A 19842-nucleotide genomic window follows, 5' to 3' on the forward strand; every position below is an offset into this window, starting at 1 on the left:
GGTCTGGGTCTGGTCTGGAGGGTCTGGGTCTGGAGGGTCTGGTCTGGAGGGTCTTGGTCTGGAGGGTCTGGGTCTGGGGGTCTGGGTCTGGTCTGGAGGGTCTGGGTCTGGAGGGTCTGGGTCTGGGTGTCTTGGTCTGGAGGGTCTGGTCTGGAGGGTCTTGGTCTGGAGGGTCTGGGTCTGGAGGGTCTGGTCTGGTCTGGGCCCATCACATCTGACTGCCAAAAAGTGCTTTTTTATCTTTTTATTTTACAAATTTGAAAGAATTCATACGATCTTCTTTCACATTGTCGTTATGGGCTGTTTTTTGAGGCAAATAATGAATTTAATACATTTTACAAAATGTGGGAAAAGTGAATATTTTCCGGATGCACAGTCCAAATACAAAGTCATTTTAATAAACAGCTCTGTGGAGAATAAAGATGTAAATACAGTATTAAAGAGCACTTCAATCTGTAAACAAAAACATCCTAAAGTTCTGAATGGAGTGGAGCATAACGTGATTTAAATTGGGATTATTTTGAATATTTTATAGTATTCTGAGGTCAATGATGACGTCAGAGTCTGGTCCAAAGACATCTACATTATTTGTTTAGTTTAATTATAACATTTAGCTTGTACCGGGCAAATATGATTAATTATACACATTTTTATGAAGATCGGAAAACATTTTGAGGCTCGAATCAATGTTTTCTACAACAAATCCATAAATCCATCAGCATTTTCACCTGATTCTGCTGCTTTACGTTCAGAAGTTTGAACATTTCCACAGCATTTTAAAGGTTTTATTCAGCCCAGATTCTGACCGTTTGTGGGCCTAAAATGTCCCGTAATATTCTCCTGACGTTACAGCGCTGCCTCTTGAAGAATAAATAGTCTGTGATCGCTAAGAAACCCACAACTGCAAATTGGAAACGTGTTAAACTGGTTTGTGCGACTTCTTTGACGTCTTTTACACTTAAAACCAGACTTGCCTCGCCTTTGTTACCTTTGTTGCTGAGATTTCTCCAGAACAAATATAACTGGTTCTATCGTGTCCTTTTACTTCTTATTTTTGTCCTTTTTTTGTCATTACGTGTCTTACAAAATATCGTTGCATTTCTTTGTACTGTATTTTTCACGTGTATTTGTCACAGGATTAAAGATGTTTTTCTGTATTTTGAGCAAATCCTTCAAAACAAAGACGCAAAAACAGAAAAGAATGCTCGATATCTTTAGTATGACGGCGAGTTAAGACAAAAATGGGATAAATCGAGACACAAACGATGCGTTGTGAGGCCTTTAGTCGTTTGTTTGGGTTCTGTTCGTAACAAACACGACTTCAGTGACTGTGAACCGGGACGATGGACTGGACTGGACAGGGGCGGGCCTGGACAGGGGCGGGGCTGGACCGGGGCGGGGCTGGACCGGGGCGGGGCTGGACCGGGGCGGGGCTGGACCGGGGCGGGGCTGGACCGGGGCGGGGCTGGACCGGGGCGGTTTGAGGTTCTTGAGCGTTGCTTGAGGAGCGTCTTCAGATGATCTTGACCACGGGAAAGTACTTGTGAGCCGAGAAGTCGAACTCCGGCAGCACCTGGAAAAGAACAACTTTATTATGATGGTTTATTTTAGATCTTATGTCGCTGCAAGTTTAAAATGTTTCACATGAAGCTAACGGCTATTGGTGCCAATGGTGCTAACGGCTATTGGCATGAATGGCTAATGGGGCTAACGGCTATTGGCAATAATGGCTAATGGGGCGAACAGCTATTGGCGCTAAAGGCTAATGGTGCTAATGGCTATTGGCGGTAATGGCTAATGGGGCTAACGGCTATTGGCAATAATGGCTAATGGGGCTAACAGCTATTGGCGCAAATGGTGCTAACAGCTATTGGCGCTAAAGGCTAATGGGGCTAACGGCTATTGGCGCTAAAGGCTAATGATGCTAACGGCTATTGGCGGTAATGGCTAATGGGGCTAACGGCTATTGGCAATAATGGCTAATGGGGCAAACAGCTATTGGCGCTAATGGCGCTAATGGTACAAACGACTATTGGTGGTAATGGCTAGAAGAGCCGTCTTTCCCTCCCTCCGGACCTTGAACCTGGAGCAGGTTCTGAGTTCAACCTCAACAGAAACTGATCCAGCTTTGAACTTTCACATGAATTATTATCTATTCGACTTGATTCTCAGTGAAGTTTTCAATCAACGGCGCAAATGAAACGCACTGGATGAAATGTACTGGATGAAACACACTTTGATCATGGTTATTAGCTTTACCTTTGTGTCCTTCTTGTGTCCTCCGGCCAGAAGCTTCATCACCACGATGTTGGGTTTAGCCACCTTCAGAATGCGGTTTACCTGCGACAGTGACACAATCGTCCAGCGTCATAGTTCCACTCACATAAGTACATAAATACCGGTACATAAATACATATATATATAACATAAATATGAGCGTAGGAGGGTCACCTCGGGATCAGGACTCTGGACGTTCTCCAGGATGAGCTTGGCCTGTTGGAAGTGTTTGCTCGCTGCCATGTACAGGTCAGCAGAGCCCGGAGGAGGATTGTACTTCTTAAGGTCGGACATCTCCTGAAACACAAGCACATTTATGTAACAATAGTACAACAAAGAAAGTTAAAATAACATAAAGTAGATGAGTCACTGACACATTATAATGAATCAGAAGCGTGTAACGTGTGCTGCGTTAAATGAAACCAAAAGAAACCACAAAAATGCAGAAATATGACCAAATTATCAAATTGTTTTTGTTTTGATGATAGAGAATATTTGAACATAGAATATAAAGTTTATAATGGATTGTTGATCTGGAACAGATCGTTATAATCTTCTGGCTAATCCCGACTAACGCTGTAATGTGTATTATAATGTAGATATATAGAGACGTTATATTATATGGATATTTCTGCACTTTTACAGCCCCTTCACACTTTTCAGATACTTAAACCTCAAGTAAAACTTATAAAGACAAGTTGTTAAACGAGGGCAGCAGAGAACAGAACTGTGTGGATAAAACTCTTTTATCTGCTGGTTTCATGGCCCTTGAAGGACACAAATGGTCCTTGTTGTTAAAAGCGGCTCTAACATCACAGGTGAAGCGCCTCATGATAAACCCTCTGACTTTATCATGATAGTTTCTGTTTTCATGCTCTGGAATGTTCTATTGAAGAGCTAAAGTCTGATGCTGGTGTTTTCTGGAGTCGTTTGACCCTTGATGAGGTCATCTGAAACGGACTGACCATAGACTATATGTATGTAGGAGTGGACAGAGCCCCCGCGTTCCAAACAGGAAGTGAATGCCTTCTACAACCTCGCTCCTGATTTTTTATTTTTTTTATTTAAGGACATAACATTTACATTGGACGAACCAGATGCAATGTTTTAAGTGTATGTAGCAGAATATGCTAATTTTCAACACCTGTCCATTCAGCCAATTTAGAGTGGCCAATTTTTGCCTCACACATACATGTGTTTGGACGGTGGGAGGAGCCGGAGAACCTGGAGAGAACCCACGGTAACACGGGGAGAACATGCAGACTCCACCCAGAGAGATCATGTGATGTTGGTCTGGTCCGCGAATCAAACCCATGATCTCCTTCTTGGGAGGCAAGAGCGCTAACCGCCTTTGCCACCGTGCACCCCATTGGCCGTGTGGTTGCCCTGAGACGCATTCGGATTTCCAATCTGGAACGCGGCTTTAAATCATCTCCTAAAACTTCTAGCCGCGATTAGCTTCAATTGGCTGAAGCTGGACACTTCTTTATAAAGTCTGTGTATATGTTTGTATCCATGACAACTGCTCTGGGATCTCAATTTCAACATACTACTGTCGTCAGGATATCCTGTTTGGAAGCCAACACTGCCCTGACCTTCTTGTTTACAGTGTTAGGATGTTACAAACGATCCGAACCTTGAACTGGATGTAGTGCACTGGAGGGGGCGTGACCACACTGTTGAACGGGGCGAAGCGATGCTCGTAGCGAACCTGCTCGCTGTCCAGCTCGAACTGTGGCTTCCGCACTTTGCCGTCCATGTCCAGAGCCACCATGGTCTGCCACGACAACAACAGCAGGACGTCAGGTTCACGTCAGGTTCACGTCAGGTTCGCGTCAGGGGCATGTCAGGTTCACGGTGGGACACAGAGAACAGTGGGCGGTCCTTACCTTGTACATGCCGGCGCACATGTTCTGATACGCCTGACTCATGGTGATCTCTTTACTCAGAGGCCGAACTGTGACAACAACGAGACAAAAAACCATTGGATATTACAAACATATTATTTTTAGATCACCGTATTACCTTTTTACATAGTTTTGGCTGGGGTGCGACTTATACTCCAGAGCAACTCTGTGTGATATTATTCGTTATTTTCACACTGACAACCACAAGATGGCGCTCTAGGCTCTGAGCGACGCAGAAGAAGAATCTGCACTTCCTCTTCCTCTGGAGTTTGTGGAGTTGTTTAGAAGTGACACAGAGGAAGAAGAATTCAATGGATTTAGTGATTTGTGGTAAAACTGATGCTTTGCTAAACTTGTTAGCATGTTCTTTATGCTATAGTTATCTGAATAACTGTTCATATGTTACGTTAACATACCAGACACTTACCACAGTTCAGTCTGTGCCTCATGTAGCTGAAGGTGTTAGCGTTAGCATACGTCATGTAGCTGAAGGTGTTAGCGTTAGCATACGTCATGTAGCTGAAGGTGTTAGCGTTAGCATACGTCATGTAGCTGAAGGTGTTAGCGTTAGCATACGTCATGTAGCTGAAGGTGTTAACGTTAGCATACGTCATGTAGCTGAAGGTGTTAGCGTTAGCATACGTCATGTAGCTGAAGGTGTTAGCGTTAGCATACGTCATGTAGCTGAAGGTGTTAGCGTTAGCATACGTCATGTAGCTGAAGGTGTTAGCGTTAGCATACGTCATGTAGCTGAAGGTGTTAGCATTAGCATACGTACACCTATTCACCATGTTCTCTCATCTGTTATTATTTTAAACTGCATTTCAAGATGAAATGTCTGTTCTTGGTCTTGGATTTTAACATGTAAATTTCCCCAAAAATACGACTTATACTCCAGTGCGACTTATATATGTTTTTTTCTTCTCTATTTTGCATTTTTTGGCTGGTGCGACTTATACTCCGGAAAATATGGTACCTTTCTTTTTCTTCTTGCTCTTCTTGCTGCTGCGCCCTTTCAGCTGCTCCTCCAGGATCCGCTCTTCCGCCATTTGTGACGAGTCGGCTCTGCTCAGGGTCGACATGAGCCACGCGTACAGGAACTCGGACAGATACCTGCAAAAACGTCCACCATTCAGATGTCTACAAATTGCATCAGCGTAACCTTGACGACACTGTGGACATATGTGATCTTTGAGTGTGTTTATGCTTTTATCGCTTTTTGGTCCTTGGGATTAATATTTCACGTGTTTTTACTTCAAATAATGTCGTAATCTATAAAACACACTGTACACATTACACGTCAGTTTCCAACGAGGTGGTTGTCGGGCGTCGGCGTGGGACTGAACAATGACAACGATGGATAAATGAAGCCCTTAGGCAACGTGATCGCTGTACGGTTCAACAAATCCTCCTCATCATCTTCATCTTCATCATCGTCTTCATCTTCGTCATCATCTTCGTCTTCATCATCATCTTCATCATCTTCATCATCATCTTCATCATCTTCGTCTTCACCATCGTCGTCTTCATCATCTTCATCATCATCTTTGACTTCATCTTCATCATCATCTTCATCATCATCTTTGACATCATCTTCGTTTTCATCATAATCTTCATCTTCATCATAATCTTCATCATCATCTTCATCATCATCATCTTCATCATAATCTTCATCTTTGACATCATTTTCATCTTCATCATCTTCATTATAATCTTCCTCATCATCTTCGTCTTCATCATCATCTTGGTCTTCATCTTCCTCATCATCTTGGTCTTCATCATAATCCTCATCATCATCTTCATCCTTTGCCTTCATCGTCTGATACAGATCAACTAAATTATTCCATCAAGAAGAACATTTAAAAAGAAGAAAAAACCCTGTTTTCCTGTATTTTTTGTGACTTAATAAAATGTAAAGCAGATTTAAATATTCCAGAAAAACATGCAATAAAAGACTGAAAAGATGATGCATAAAGAACAACTAGAGGTGGCAGATGCATTAAAACATTATAATATTGTTTTATAGTGTCGTTTTATTGCTAACTTTGGGAAATAAAAAAGAACGCATGTCTCTAATTAAAACTGTTAAAATGATCTTAAAAAACTGTTTTCTGCATTTCGTTGGTTCATTCGTTCCGTTCATGATCGAGATGTGCATTTTTAGTCATTATTTCCCGCCGCTAACAACAACAACAAGGTTAAATATGAGGATTTGCTGTAAATTCTGCAAAGCCGCGCGGGGAGGAAGCCTCACCAGTAAACGTAGTAGTACTCGTGCATGCTGTACAGCTCCAGCTCGAAGCCGCTCAGCAGGTACTGGATCATGATGCGCAGGTTGTGGTAGAGGATCCACGTCCCCAAACAGGCCAGATGCTGCCTCTGCGGCTCCAGCTTCATCAGCAAACTGTGCAGCGCTGCGTCCACCTTCTCCGCCTGAAGAGAGACGAGAGAGAGACGCAAAGTGAAACTGTGCAGCGCCGAGACGAGAGAGAGACGCAACGTGAAACTGTGCAGCGCCGAGACGAGAGAGAGACGCAACGTGAAACTGTGCAGCGCCGAGACGAGAGAGAGACGCAACGTGAAACTGTGCAGCGCCGAGACGAGAGAGACGCAACGTGAAACTGTGCAGCGCCGAGACGAGAGAGACGCAACGTGAAACTGTGCAGCGCCGAGACAAGAGAGACACGTGAAACTGTGCAGCGCCGAGACGAGAGAGACGCAACGTGAAACTGTGCAACGCCGAGACAAGAGAGACGCAACGTGAAACTGTGCAACGCCGAGACAAGAGAGACGCAACGTGAAACTGTGCAACGCCGCGTCCACGTTCTCCGCCTGAAGAGAGACGAAAGTGAGAGACGTGAAACTGTGCAGCGTCGAGACGAGACGCAACGTGAAACTGTGCAGCGCCGAGACGAGAGAGACGCAACGTGAAACTGTGCAGCGCCGCATCCACCTTCTCCTGAAGAGAGACGAGAGAGAGACCAATTCCATGGACAAAACAAGACAAATTATGTTTAATATCATGTTTTATTTTGTTAATTAAAACACCACGCACTTCCTGTCAAAGGTATTAAATGAATATGTTGAGACGCCGATTCTTTTGGCTGGTTTACCTCGTCTTGGAGCGTAGCAAACTCCTCCAGGATGTGTCCCAGTTTGTCCCTTTGCCTGGCTCGGTTATGTCCATGGATCTGGATCAGACTGCAGAACGGCTACAAGGGACAACGGGACAATGTCTCCAGGAAAACTCCACTTTAAATGATGGAAAAACTGAAATAAAGAACATACCCTGGAACAATGTGTGACGAAGGAGTCGATGTAGTCCTTGGCTTGGTGATTATTGAACAGGCAGCATCTGGGACAACAAATGTAGTTTAGAGTGAAGATGTGAGAAAATACCAACTGATACAAAAAATTGCTATTATGACGTAAAATGTTTCACTTTACAAAGATATTTTAGTTAGAAAATGACAAAATCTGCCAAAAGTGTATCAAATCCCATCAGCAAAAAATGTGGCTGATGTTTAAAAATGTGGCTAATGTTAAAAAATGTGGCTAATGTTAAAAAATGTGGCTAATGTTAAAAAATGTGGCTTATGTTAAAAAATGTGGCTAATGTTAAAAAATGTGGCTAAAGTTTAAAAATGTGGCTAATGTTTAAAAATGTGGCTAATGTTAAAAAATGTGGCTTATGTTAAAAAATGTGGCTGATGTTTAAAAATGTGGCTGATGTTAAAAAATGTGGCTTATGTTAAAAAATGTGGCTAATGTTTAAAAATGTGGCTAATGTTAAAAAATGTGGCTTATGTTAAAAAATGTGGCTAATGTTTAAAAATGTGGCTAATGTTTAAAAATGTTAGAAAAGTCTTGAAAAAAGATAAAATAATAATAAGTCCATCAAGAAAATACATTTGAACTAATCCATACATCCAATTGTTCACGTTTGGCTCAGTGTTCTACGGTTTATATCGACGCAAAAAGATAATTATCAGGCTCTCACTTGGTTATAAAACATAAAAAGCCATACCGTATTTTCCGCACTATAAGGCGCACTGGATTATAAGGCGCACTGTCGTTTTTTGAGAAAATGAAAGGCTTTTAAGTGCGTCTTATAGTGCAGATAATACGGTAATTTCATGAACGCAGGGCACGTTCAAGCTTTCGACAAAGTCTTCTTCAGCGTCGAGCGTTGATTTAAGCTCACAGACTTAAAAAAAAGACAAATATCAGGCTCTCACTTGGTTATAAAACATAAAAAGCCCTACCGTATTTTCCACACTATAAGGCGCACTGGATTATAAGGCGCACTGTCAATGAATGGTCTATTTTTCATATATAAGGCGCACCAGACTATAAGGCGCACTGTCGTTTTGGGAGAAAATTAAAGGCTTTTAAGTGCGTCTTATAGTGCGGAAAATACGGTAATTTCATGAACGCAGGGCACATTCAAGCTTTCGTCCAAGTCTTCTTCAGCGTCGAGAGTTGATTTAAGCTCACAGACTGCTGGCGTCCAGCCAGAGAGGATGTCAGTGCCTCTTCTTGGACATTGGGGGCAGTAAATGTCCCCAGTGTCCAAAAGAATTGTCCTGATTTTCATGTTTTTTGAATAAACTGCCCCTTGTGGTCATGTGAACACCGGCAGCTCCACGTCTCAGCTGTCTTAGCTTTTTGAATTGGAGACGCAGTGCCTTTATGAACCAGCAGGAGGCGCACATAAGCGACTGGTGGAACTTACTTGTAGGAGAGAACTGGAGGACTGACGAAGTATCGGAGCGCGTCCTTGATCATGTCCTGCATCAGGTGAGTGCCGAACACTTTCTTATTGTCTATCAAAAAGGTTGTCTGCAAATGACACGAATACAAATTATTCATCAGCAATTTAACGATTATCATGTTTATGTTATACACTTGAACAAAATAAGTCATTAATATCACCTGAAGTAACGATCTAGAGAGTACACAGGGAGATTGTTCACTGAATTCACAAAAGAAATCCTGGGAAAATAGAAGAAATAGATATTATTAGAAAATACCTCAGACTTTATTTTTAAAAAATCCTTAAAAAAGAAGAGAATTCATCAAACATTATAAAAAAAATTAAAAATCCTTTAAAAAAATAAAGAAAGAGAATAAATCAGGCATTATTAAAAAAAATTAAATCCTTAAAAAAAAGAAAAAGAATACATCAGACATTATAAAAAAAGAAAAAAATCCTTTAAAAAACAAAGAAAAAAAGAATACATCAAACATTATCAAAATAAAAAAAAATCCCAAAAAAGAAAAGAAAAAGAGAATTACATCAAACATTATAAAAAAGACAAAAATCAGACATTAAATTAGGGATGGGCCACATAACACTTATTCATACTGATCATACTTTTGTGAGATAATTGGTGGTGTTTTGCTTTACTTTGACTATTAATTGTTGTTTTAATTTTCTTTTATAAATTAACATATTGTACTAATTAGGGCAAGATTGTTTTTTTTATTCATCTCTCTTCTTGAACACTTGGGCTGCAAAATAAAAGTAAAAAGAGTAAAAATTAATTGAATCTGTAATCTCAAAAGCACAGGGATAAAAGGAAGAATTACTGCCTTTTTGTGATTAAGGTTATGTGAAATATAGTCAAATTCCAAAATAAATAAATAATAAAAATAAATACATAAATACATTAATTATTAAAATAATAATACAAATATTTTTTTTATTTTCCCCCAATACACTTTATTTGAGAACACTCTTCAGTCGCCATATTTCAACTTTAATTTGGTTAAAATAAATGTACAATAGAAAGAATTGACTAATAAAATAATCGTTCACCCTTCACTGTGACTGGTTGAATCATCTGTCACTCACTCAGAGCACGACCAATAGGAGTGGGTGGGTGTGTATTTGAGTCTAACGCTGCATTAAACTGAACCCGCTGACTCACTGTAGGTCCCGCTTCAGTCTGACGACGCGGCCCCGCCCTAACCTGGACACAGTAGAAATGGACGCTCACCAGGATGCCGTGGAGGTTGGTCGTGTTGATGACGTCGCACACAGTTTTGATGCGCTCGATGAGTTTGCTGAAGTACGCCACCATGTCGTCCCGCTTGATGATTTTTGCGTAGCGGGGAAAGGTCGGCGGCAGAAGTCTCTGATTCACTAAAGGCTCGAATCCCATCATGATCGGGTGGTCTGGAACACGCACAGAACACGTGATGTCAGAAAAACCTAAACTACCCCAGAGTTTAATATTGAGCAGCTGGAATTTGGTGTTTGACGGTCAAAATGCAGTTGTTTTGACCTGGTTTAGAGTTCAAATCTGCATGCGACACAAAGGTCAATCTTTTTCTCAGCATCTTCCAAAAGAGGTGGCATTGTTTAGTTAAAGGTCCCATAACATGCAAAATCGACTTTTCAGAGCTTTTAACCTTCTTACATTGCTATTTGTGCTTCATATATGTACCCAGAGTGTTTTTTTGATTGATTCCCGCAGTGTTTAGCTATACTACAGACTATCTCCTTTCCTTCAATCTCCAAACTGCCGGGCGGTGGTGGGGCAAGACCGCGTCATAAGGGCAAGCACGCGTCATTATCCCAGCTGTACTAGACACTTGTGCAGACGTATTAGACACTTGTGCAGACGTATTAGACACTTGTGCAGACGTACTAGACACTTGTGCAGACGTATTAGACACTTGTGCAGACGTACTAGACACATGTGCAGCTGTACTAGACACTTGTGCAGACGTATTAGACACTTGTGCAGACGTACTTGACACTTGTGCAGACGTATTAGACACTTGTGCAGACGTACTAGACACTTGTGCAGACGTACTAGACACTTGTGCAGACGTACTAGACACTTGTGCAGACGTACTAGACACTTGTGCAGACGTACTAGACACTTGTGCAGACGTACTAGACACTTGTGCAGACGTATTAGACACTTGTGCAGACGTACTAGACACATGTGCAGCTGTACTAGACACTTGTGCAGACGTATTAGACACTTGTGCAGACGTACTTGACACTTGTGCAGACGTATTAGACACTTGTGCAGACGTACTAGACACTTGTGCAGACGTACTAGACACTTGTGCAGACGTACTAGACACTTGTGCAGCTGTACTAGACACTTGTGCAGACGTATTAGACACTTGTGCAGACGTACTAGACACTTGTGCAGACGTACTTGACACTTGTGCAGATGTATTAGACACTTGTGCAGACGTACTAGACACTTGTGCAGACGTACTTGACACTTGTGCAGACGTACTAGACACTTGTGCAGACGTACTAGACACTTGTGCAGACGTACTAGACACATGTGCAGACGTACTAGACACATGTGCAGACGTACTAGACACATGTGCAGACGTACTAGACACTTGTGCAGACGTACTAGACACTTGTGCAGACGTATTAGACACATGTGCAGACGTACTAGACACTTGTGCAGACGTACTAGAGACTTGTGCAGACGTACTAGACACTTGTGCAGACGTACTAGACACTTGTGCAGACGTATTAGACACATGTGCAGACGTACTAGAGACTTGTGCAGACGTACTAGAGACTTGTGCAGACGTACTAGACACTTGTGCAGACGTACTAGACACTTGTGCAGACGTATTAGACACATGTGCAGACGTACTAGACACTTGTGCAGACGTACTAGACACTTGTGCAGACGTACTTGACACTTGTGCAGACGTACTAGACACTTGTGCAGACGTACTAGAGACTTGTGCAGACGTACTAGACACTTGTGCAGACGTATTAGACACATGTGCAGACGTACTAGAGACTTGTGCAGACGTACTAGACACTTGTGCAGACGTACTAGACACTTGTGCAGACGTACTAGAGACTGGTGTATGCGCAGTACCTCCTTTCGTGGTGTCGTTCTGTGACTGAATCCCGTACTCTATACTGGAGTGGATGGGTGACAGGAGGTCGGCTGCCTGGGCCACGAGCTTCTGCGCCTCACTCACAGAACTGGTCTGGAAAACAAAACCGATCAGTATTTCACCTTTTGAACGGCTTTGACCTCTGACCTTTTACACTACCTCCTTCTTGGTGAAAGATATCAGGGCCGTCAGCAGAAGTCTAGTGAACTTGATCCTGTTGAAAAGAGCCAGGCACTGCTGATGCTGCAGAGAAACATCATAAAAGAGAAATATAAAACACGCTATAAAAAGAGCTGAAGAAAAATCAAATTCAAACTTACAATGTAAATGATGAATTTATGTGGAAGTAAAAATATTAATAAAAATAAAAAAGACACTATTTTAAACTTCAGTGTATAAGAATATGCAACGTTTTCAGTTTTGGTTTGAACTGCTATTTTTTTCCCTTGTTTTTCCCCCGAAAAGAATTACTGTGTAAAATATTATTTCCCATACTCAAAATATATATATGTATTTTTTTACTTTATAAAATGTAAAAAAATCAGTTACATAAATTCAGTGTAAAATAGAAACAAACATATTTTTTTCTCCCTCAGCATATACCGTATTTTCGGGACTATAAGTTGCACCTTTTTTCATAGTTTTGGCCGGAGTGCGACTTACACTTATATTTATACTTATATGTGATATTATTTGTTATTTTCACACTTGCAACCGCATTTCATACTTAGTGCAACTTATATATGTTGGCTGGTGTGACTTATACTCCGGTGCGACTTATTGTCCCGAAAATAAGGTAAATATTCAAAGCATCTATTTCAATATGTATAGTGCATTTTCATGTTCAATAGACTGCGAACGTAACGGCCAAACTAGAGGCCGGACACAGTGGACGCTCCGGTACCTCCAGCTCCACCTCGGGGTCCCGCTGCTCGCCCTGTCGACTCCTCGTGCTCTGCGAGAGAACGGGCATCAGGCACAAAATCAAACCGGATAAAACGACAGGCGCACAACCGTTACCTTCACTTTTCTCTGTAATTCATCTTCCACGTCCTTCAGCATACCTGGAAGGACGAGGCGGTTTAAAACATTATTCCAGAGACAGATTGAGTAGTAAAACGTACGCACCCGTGACCCGCAGGTCCGTGACGTTATTGGCCATCTTGAAGCCGTACGTCATCGCCTGGAAATCCTCCTGTAGAGCACAAACGTGACAGTTTACGTTTAATAACACTGAGGTCAGATTCTTATTGATGTAACAGAGCACTGAGGCCGATCCAGGGGGCGCTCTAACATGTGGAAACACCCCAAGTCTACACGAGACAAAGCTCTATGCTGCGTTTCTTGCACCGCTCCTTCAGATCTTATTTACCGTATTTTCCGGATTATAAGTGGCACTTTTTTCATAGTTTTAGTCAGGGTGCGACTTATACTCCAGTGCGACTTATATGTGATATTATTTGTTATTTTCACACTGGCAACCTCTGGAGTTTGTGGAGTTGTTTAGAAGTGACACAGAGGAAGAAGAATTCAATGGATTTAGTGATTTGGGGTAAAACTGATGCTTTGGTAAACTTGTTAGCATGTTCTTTATGCTATAGTTATCTGAATAACTGTTCATATGTTACGTTAACATACCAGACACTTACCACAGTTCTGTCTGTGCCTCATGTAGCTGAAGGTGTTAGCGTTAGCATACGTCATGTAGCTGAAGGTGTTAGCGTTAGCATACGTACACCTATTCACCATGTTCTCTCATCTGTTATTATTTTAAACTGCATTTCAAGATCAAATGTTTGTTCTTGGTCTTGGATTTTATCAAATACATTTCCCCCAAAAATGCGACTTATACTCCAGTGAGACTTATATGTGTTTTTTTCTTCTCTATGATGCATTTTTTGGCTGGCGCGACTTATAGTCCGGAAAATATGGTAGTTTTTCAATGTTTTTTGGATTATTCTTAGTAAATCAGTTCATCATTTCATGTTTTTTGCAGTCAAATTACATAAACTTATACATTTGAAAATCGCTTAGTTGAATGCATGCTTACCAAATACTTATACTCGAGTAATATTCTTATAAAAAAGGAGCTTCTGGCGTCACCCACCTCCTCAAAGACAGCAGCCTTGTTGACCTTCTCCCTGGCGATGTCGCACACTTTGAGGATCCCCAGTGCGAACGCTTTGAGTGACGGTTCCTCGATCAGGTCCGGATTGTGAACGTACAAACACGTGAACACGGTTTGTGCCAGCGAATGTCCCTCCAGCCACGTGATCTGCGCAACATGTCACAAATAGTCTCTCAAAAATTTTCTGAGCTTCTGAAATGGGTCTAAAATAGGACTAAAGAAGGTCTAAACTGGGGCTAAACCGGGTCTAAACTGGGACTACACGCTTGATGTAGTTATAAACCAAACAAATCAGTATTTTCCCATTGATAGAAGGCTCAGAGTGATGAAAATAAGGACTGTTGTCAAAGCGATTCACAAAAGTCCTCAGAGAATTGTGGTCTCCCATAGTCTAAAACAAACATATATATATATATATATATATGTATATGTGAATATATTTATGTTTGACCATTTCTTACATCATCTTAAACACATAAATAAAGTACTGTATAAAGATTAAATTGGAGCTATTTAAACTTTATTATCAACAAAAAACATCTAAAATGTAATCGTGCTGCCGTAGACTCAGCACAAATCTATAGGAAACTGGCCACATTTACATGAGAAAAAAACAATCAGATGACCGGCGTAGTCAGATAACCGGCGTAGTCAGATAACCGGCGTAGTCAGATAACCGGCGTAGTCAGATAACCGGCATAATCAGATGACCGGCATAATCAGATGACCGGCATAATCAGATGACCAGCATAATCAGATGACCGGCATAGTCAGAAAACCGGCGTAGTCAGATAAGCGGCGTAATCAGCTAAGCGGCGTAATCAGATAACCGGCGTAGTTAGATGACCGGCATAATCAGAAAACCGGCGTAGTCAAATAACCGGCGTAGTCAGATAACCGGCGTAGTCAGATAAGCGGCGTAGTCAGATTACCCAATCAAGGTGGTGTCAACTCACAAATGGAGTTTTAGACTTTTTTGTAATATTTTTCTTACCAAATGATCAGAAACAAACCAGATTTTTTCCACATTTACATTTGAGTAATCTGACTTCTCCAGCGATCGGATCATAATCAGAGTTTTGGCGTGAATGTGAACACAGTCCGGTCTTTTGGGTCTGAACTCACCAAACAGCAAAAGCTGGTGTCTATAATCCCAATGAGTTCTGGGTAACTGAGGTCTTTCACTTTGATGACGCCCTCCTGAATCAAGACAAGAGCGTTTGAAAGAGTTCGCACTGGGAAGAAGTTTGTGCTGTTTTTTTCTACGACTTTACCTTAATTGCTTGTTCAAAATTAAGAACTTTCCTGTTGACCTGGTTACCGATCATCCCAGCGTCCATTTTGGGGTCCATCATCTCTATGGCCGACATGGCTTCGAACAGGCCGAATCTGAGAACACGGATGCAGCGACGTGACGGGATTAAATGTGGTTAAATCATAAAACAGGATTGAACAGAAAAGCTTTATCTCAGTTTGAATACGTACAGTTTGTCATGGAGCAACTCCCCCAGGTTCAATTCTGTGATGCAAAAAAAGAGAAGAACAAAAGATCAGGTACAAACTGGAAATGAATATGGGATGTAACGAAAGGCAAATCTCACAGAATTATATTTATAGCAAAATGATGCTTTTTTCATTTATTTAATTGTATTTATTTCCTTTATTTATTTAATTTAATTGTATTTAATTTGATTTATTATTAATGTATTATTGATTTATTTCAACCATTTTATTTTTTTTATTTTTTTTTCATTTATTTTTATTTGACAGGGACAATGCAGTCATACATAATTACAAAACAAAGCCTGTAGTCGCTCATACAAAGTTTATGGCCAGTGCTAATTTTCACCTCCCGTCCCTGGTTGGGCTTTTCTACACTTTTTACAGATATAGAAGCCATTAAAACATATTTCCATCGTTATAAATAAATCAGTGGTAAAAACATCTACACAGCTCATTCTTCCTCACTCGTGCACGTTCATAACACTTACAGATAGGCACAGATTTGTCTGGAGTGAACATTTTGCACTTTGTTTCAGTGGGTCATCTGCTCTTATAGAAGGATGATTGTCCAAATGACGTCCTGCACTGTGGGATTTTACACTTTTGCTTTGAGGAGCCTCTTGTCACTCTGCTGCTGCTGTTAAGTCAACAGCTCCCTCTGGAACGTTCTCCTGGCAGCGGCGAAAAAGGCCCTCACAAGGAGAAACGGACGCTAAATGCACCGACGATCCGACACCGACATTCGTAAAATGGAAACGTTTTTTGACGCAGCAGGTTCAATTAAATCACACTGTACGCATTCATTTAAAGGTGAACACAACAAGACCAACAACAAACTAAAGGTATTCCATTAGGCTTAGCTTGTACCGCAACGACAATAACTTCACATGCGGGTGATTTTAGACTAAAATTAATAACTAAATATTATCTCCACAATGATATTTAGAGTACATTTTAGCGATGCATCAGGAGTGTCCTAAAATGTGCCTGTAAATGTCGTGGTTGAGGATCAAGTGTAAAAAACAAAGTGCAAACATATCACTTTATACCGGTCTAGTTTGGGCAATTACACTAGACGTTTCTGTTGTATTCTTTTAAATCATTTTGTTTTAATTATAGACATCATTGATGTTCTCATTTTGCATACCTCAAAAAACAAAAATTGCAATATAATATTTTTTTTCTTCTTTAATCTCCCATCTCTTAGTCCTTTATAGAACTCTTTTTTATTGAAACCTAAAGGTGTAGGGGCCCCTCACCTTTGCAGGCACCCTTAAACTCGTGCGTGATGTCCACCCAGTTGGCGTTGTTCTTCATCTTATCGGGGATGCCCAGGCCCCAGCCGGCGTCGTCATCATCCACCGTGGACTTCATCACCATGACGACAGCTGGAAATGTGTCAAGGAAAAAAACTTTTGACAAACTTCGAGCGATTGATTCAGACTATGGGAATAAGTTGGATCAATGCAGTCATTTGTTTTTACATGAACATAACAAACGTAATAAACACGAATACTAGTATGTAAAGTCAAATTATACATATGATACGGACGCAAGATGAAGCGCAATCTGAGCAAAAATCATAATCTGAATCTGGCCATAATTTCCTCACATTATTATATCACATTATTCTGTATAAAACTTTAGATTTGTAAAAACATGTTCTGAAATACATGCAATTCTTCTGGACGCATTTGGACAAAATCCTACATCTTATCACTTTTACAAACCAGCAATTATTATATACTTTTCCCAGTAGGACTAGTTGGGCAAATTAATAAATACATATTCATCTAAACGCAACAGGAATGCCAGATTTTGCCGTATCATCAACAAACACAGATCGAACACAACACGTCTGCAGGCCTCGGTGTGTCGTTATATATGCACGACCCTTTAAATGTGAAATGTTATTATGCTCTACTATTATACTGAGGCTAGAAAATAATGATCATTCGTCTAATCTAATGATCTACTACTATTCTTTTGATTATAGATTCATTGTTTTGGAGCACAAAAGGTCCAAAAAACATGACATTTTCACAAACTTTCAATGAGATGAAGCTGAAGTGATGCAATCCTGCTGGAAAATATTTACACACAAAAGCTTTAACCATCAAAAACATAAAGCGCACATGTTTCCGGTGTTTTTCTATGTAATTCCTGCTCTGTCTGAGTCTTTTTCTCCATCTTTTGTAATAGAAAAGAAAACTAACATGACATTTCTACTCTGGAAACGGATAATTATTGCTTACTTTTGTCATAAAAACCTAAAATAAAAAAAAAAACTAAATTATTAACATTTTGATCTCATCTCGGTTAATAATTGACTGCCCAGAGTCAATATTGTCCTTTCTCTGTCATTTGTGTTTTATTTATTACATTTTTTTCTTGTTTTGTTTTAATTATTGAAAAACTAAATGAATACAATATAAAAAAGAAAGAAAATGTGTTACGCTCTTTTTCACTTTTACCTCCATTCTGGAACTTCAGACATTCTGATCACAGCATTTTAAAGGTTGACATTTGCCTATTTAAAAGTTGTCATTACTATGGCAACGGCGCTGGACTTTCATCACTCTGAAACCCATTGATAGCTGACCATTTTACAACGAATCCAATCACTTTTATTTGTTCTTAAAAGGGACAAATGGATCAAAATGAACCAGAGCCCGAAACAGTGTCATAATATAACAGTTTAATGACGTGCTTCCATTGTATTTGTGAAGTTTAGGACAGATAAAGGACAGATAAAGCACGTATTATAACATTTCTCTCCATGGAGCAATGCAAAGGTCAACAAAAACAGGCTGATATCACATCTGGGAACGTGCCAAACAGCCAACACAACAACAAACAAACGCATTCCCAAATCCCGGTGCAAATAACACCTTTCTTCCCACGTAATCACAAACTGTTGCTCATAATTCCCGTTAGATCGCGTTAGATGAGGAGTTCTCTCGCATCTCTGCAATAAAAACGGGGCGTGTGCTAACATGCTAACGCGCTAAAATATTAAATTATACCTAAACAATACGGCCACGAGATATAGAAATGCAACCGGATGTGGCGTAACAGCGGACACAACCACAAAGTGTTCATAATACGCCGATTTACGCACCAAAAAAGCAGATACCTTAAGATATTTCACCATCAAAATCCCGTCACTACGTGCGTGCGGCGCGGCGCATGATGATGACGTCACGGGTGGTTTGTTGTGGGACATTTGGTTCGGTAGGATTTTTTTTTAAGATTTGGGATTTTAATCAAAAACAATGGATCATGTTTTAAGCTTATTTAATTGTTTTATAATTGGTGCGTACATAGGACTTTTTTACGTGTGTATTTTTCGTGTTCTCGCGTTGTTTACACCGGGCCCAGCTGGCTGACAGTTGGGGGGCTGACCGATGCTTATAATGAAAACAAGAGGGATATTCATCTTGGTAATTTAAAGTAACAGATGTACACGTCAAGCCGCCATGTTCTGACTGTACAATTCCACTCAATCCCACTAGTTTGAGCAGCACAAAGAGGACAACCAAACATCTATAGATAGCAATCAATATAGCAAATCAATATATGCAGTCAAGGGATGGCAGCACCCAATGCAATGTATCACATCTACATCATCACATAGGATAGAGGTAGGATAAATATATATATAAATACCTGCTTTAGAATAGAGAACAACATAGCAATGGAATGGGGGCAGTACAGAAAACTAACATTCTAACATTATGATTCTGTGAAGTAAGAATCACGTTGGCATTTTGCATTACAGAAGGAATTCAGGTCTCTTTCACCACCATTATTATTATTATGATTATGATTATCAGTATTATTGTCATAATTTTATATTATTATTATTATTATCATTTATTTATCTATATTGTGTTTTAGAGTGTTTAGTCCAGATAAATATTACGATAATCAAAATACATTATATTCACGTCACGTTGTGCAGTACTAATATATTGGTGCAATATTCTCCGTCCATGTAACTGCTGTGAATAAGAGGGTTACTTTTACTTTTGCTACTATTATTATATTTGTATCTTATTTTTTAATTTTTATTTATTTATACTTTTTAGTAAGAACATAAGAGGTGTTGTCTATAAGAATTTTGTT

General features: G+C 40.3%; 1 protein-coding gene across 2 annotated transcripts; it reads right to left on the reverse strand.

Moving 5' to 3' along the window:
- Positions 1–292: 292 nt before the first annotated feature.
- naa35 (N-alpha-acetyltransferase 35, NatC auxiliary subunit) lies at positions 293–18960 on the reverse strand. Of its 2 annotated transcripts, none has more exons than XM_072433695.1 (23): positions 18851–18960; positions 16974–17102; positions 15697–15730; positions 15486–15600; positions 15337–15411; positions 14191–14358; positions 13212–13278; positions 13110–13147; positions 12988–13038; positions 12243–12326; positions 12062–12176; positions 10187–10365; positions 9120–9179; positions 8920–9026; positions 7473–7539; positions 7298–7396; positions 6439–6617; positions 5161–5297; positions 4167–4234; positions 3914–4054; positions 2452–2574; positions 2260–2340; positions 293–1573 (listed from the first exon to the last, which is right to left on the reverse strand). In XM_072433695.1, exons 2-23 carry the CDS (start codon positions 17092–17094, stop codon positions 1514–1516), a joined length of 2169 nt encoding a protein of 722 aa, XP_072289796.1. In that variant the 5' UTR covers positions 17095–17102; positions 18851–18960; the 3' UTR covers positions 293–1513. The 2 variants fall into 2 exon arrangements, with proteins under 2 accessions (XP_072289796.1, XP_072289795.1); XM_072433694.1 differs by having other exon boundaries at positions 294–1573; positions 13104–13147.
- Positions 18961–19842: the final 882 nt, after the last annotated feature.

This window comes from Eucyclogobius newberryi, unplaced genomic scaffold (genome assembly GCF_026437365.1).
Source record: "Eucyclogobius newberryi isolate DKJ021-1_F unplaced genomic scaffold, fEucNew1.0.hap1 SCAF_6, whole genome shotgun sequence".
In the NCBI taxonomy this organism is placed as follows: Eukaryota; Metazoa; Chordata; class Actinopteri; order Gobiiformes; family Gobiidae; genus Eucyclogobius; species Eucyclogobius newberryi.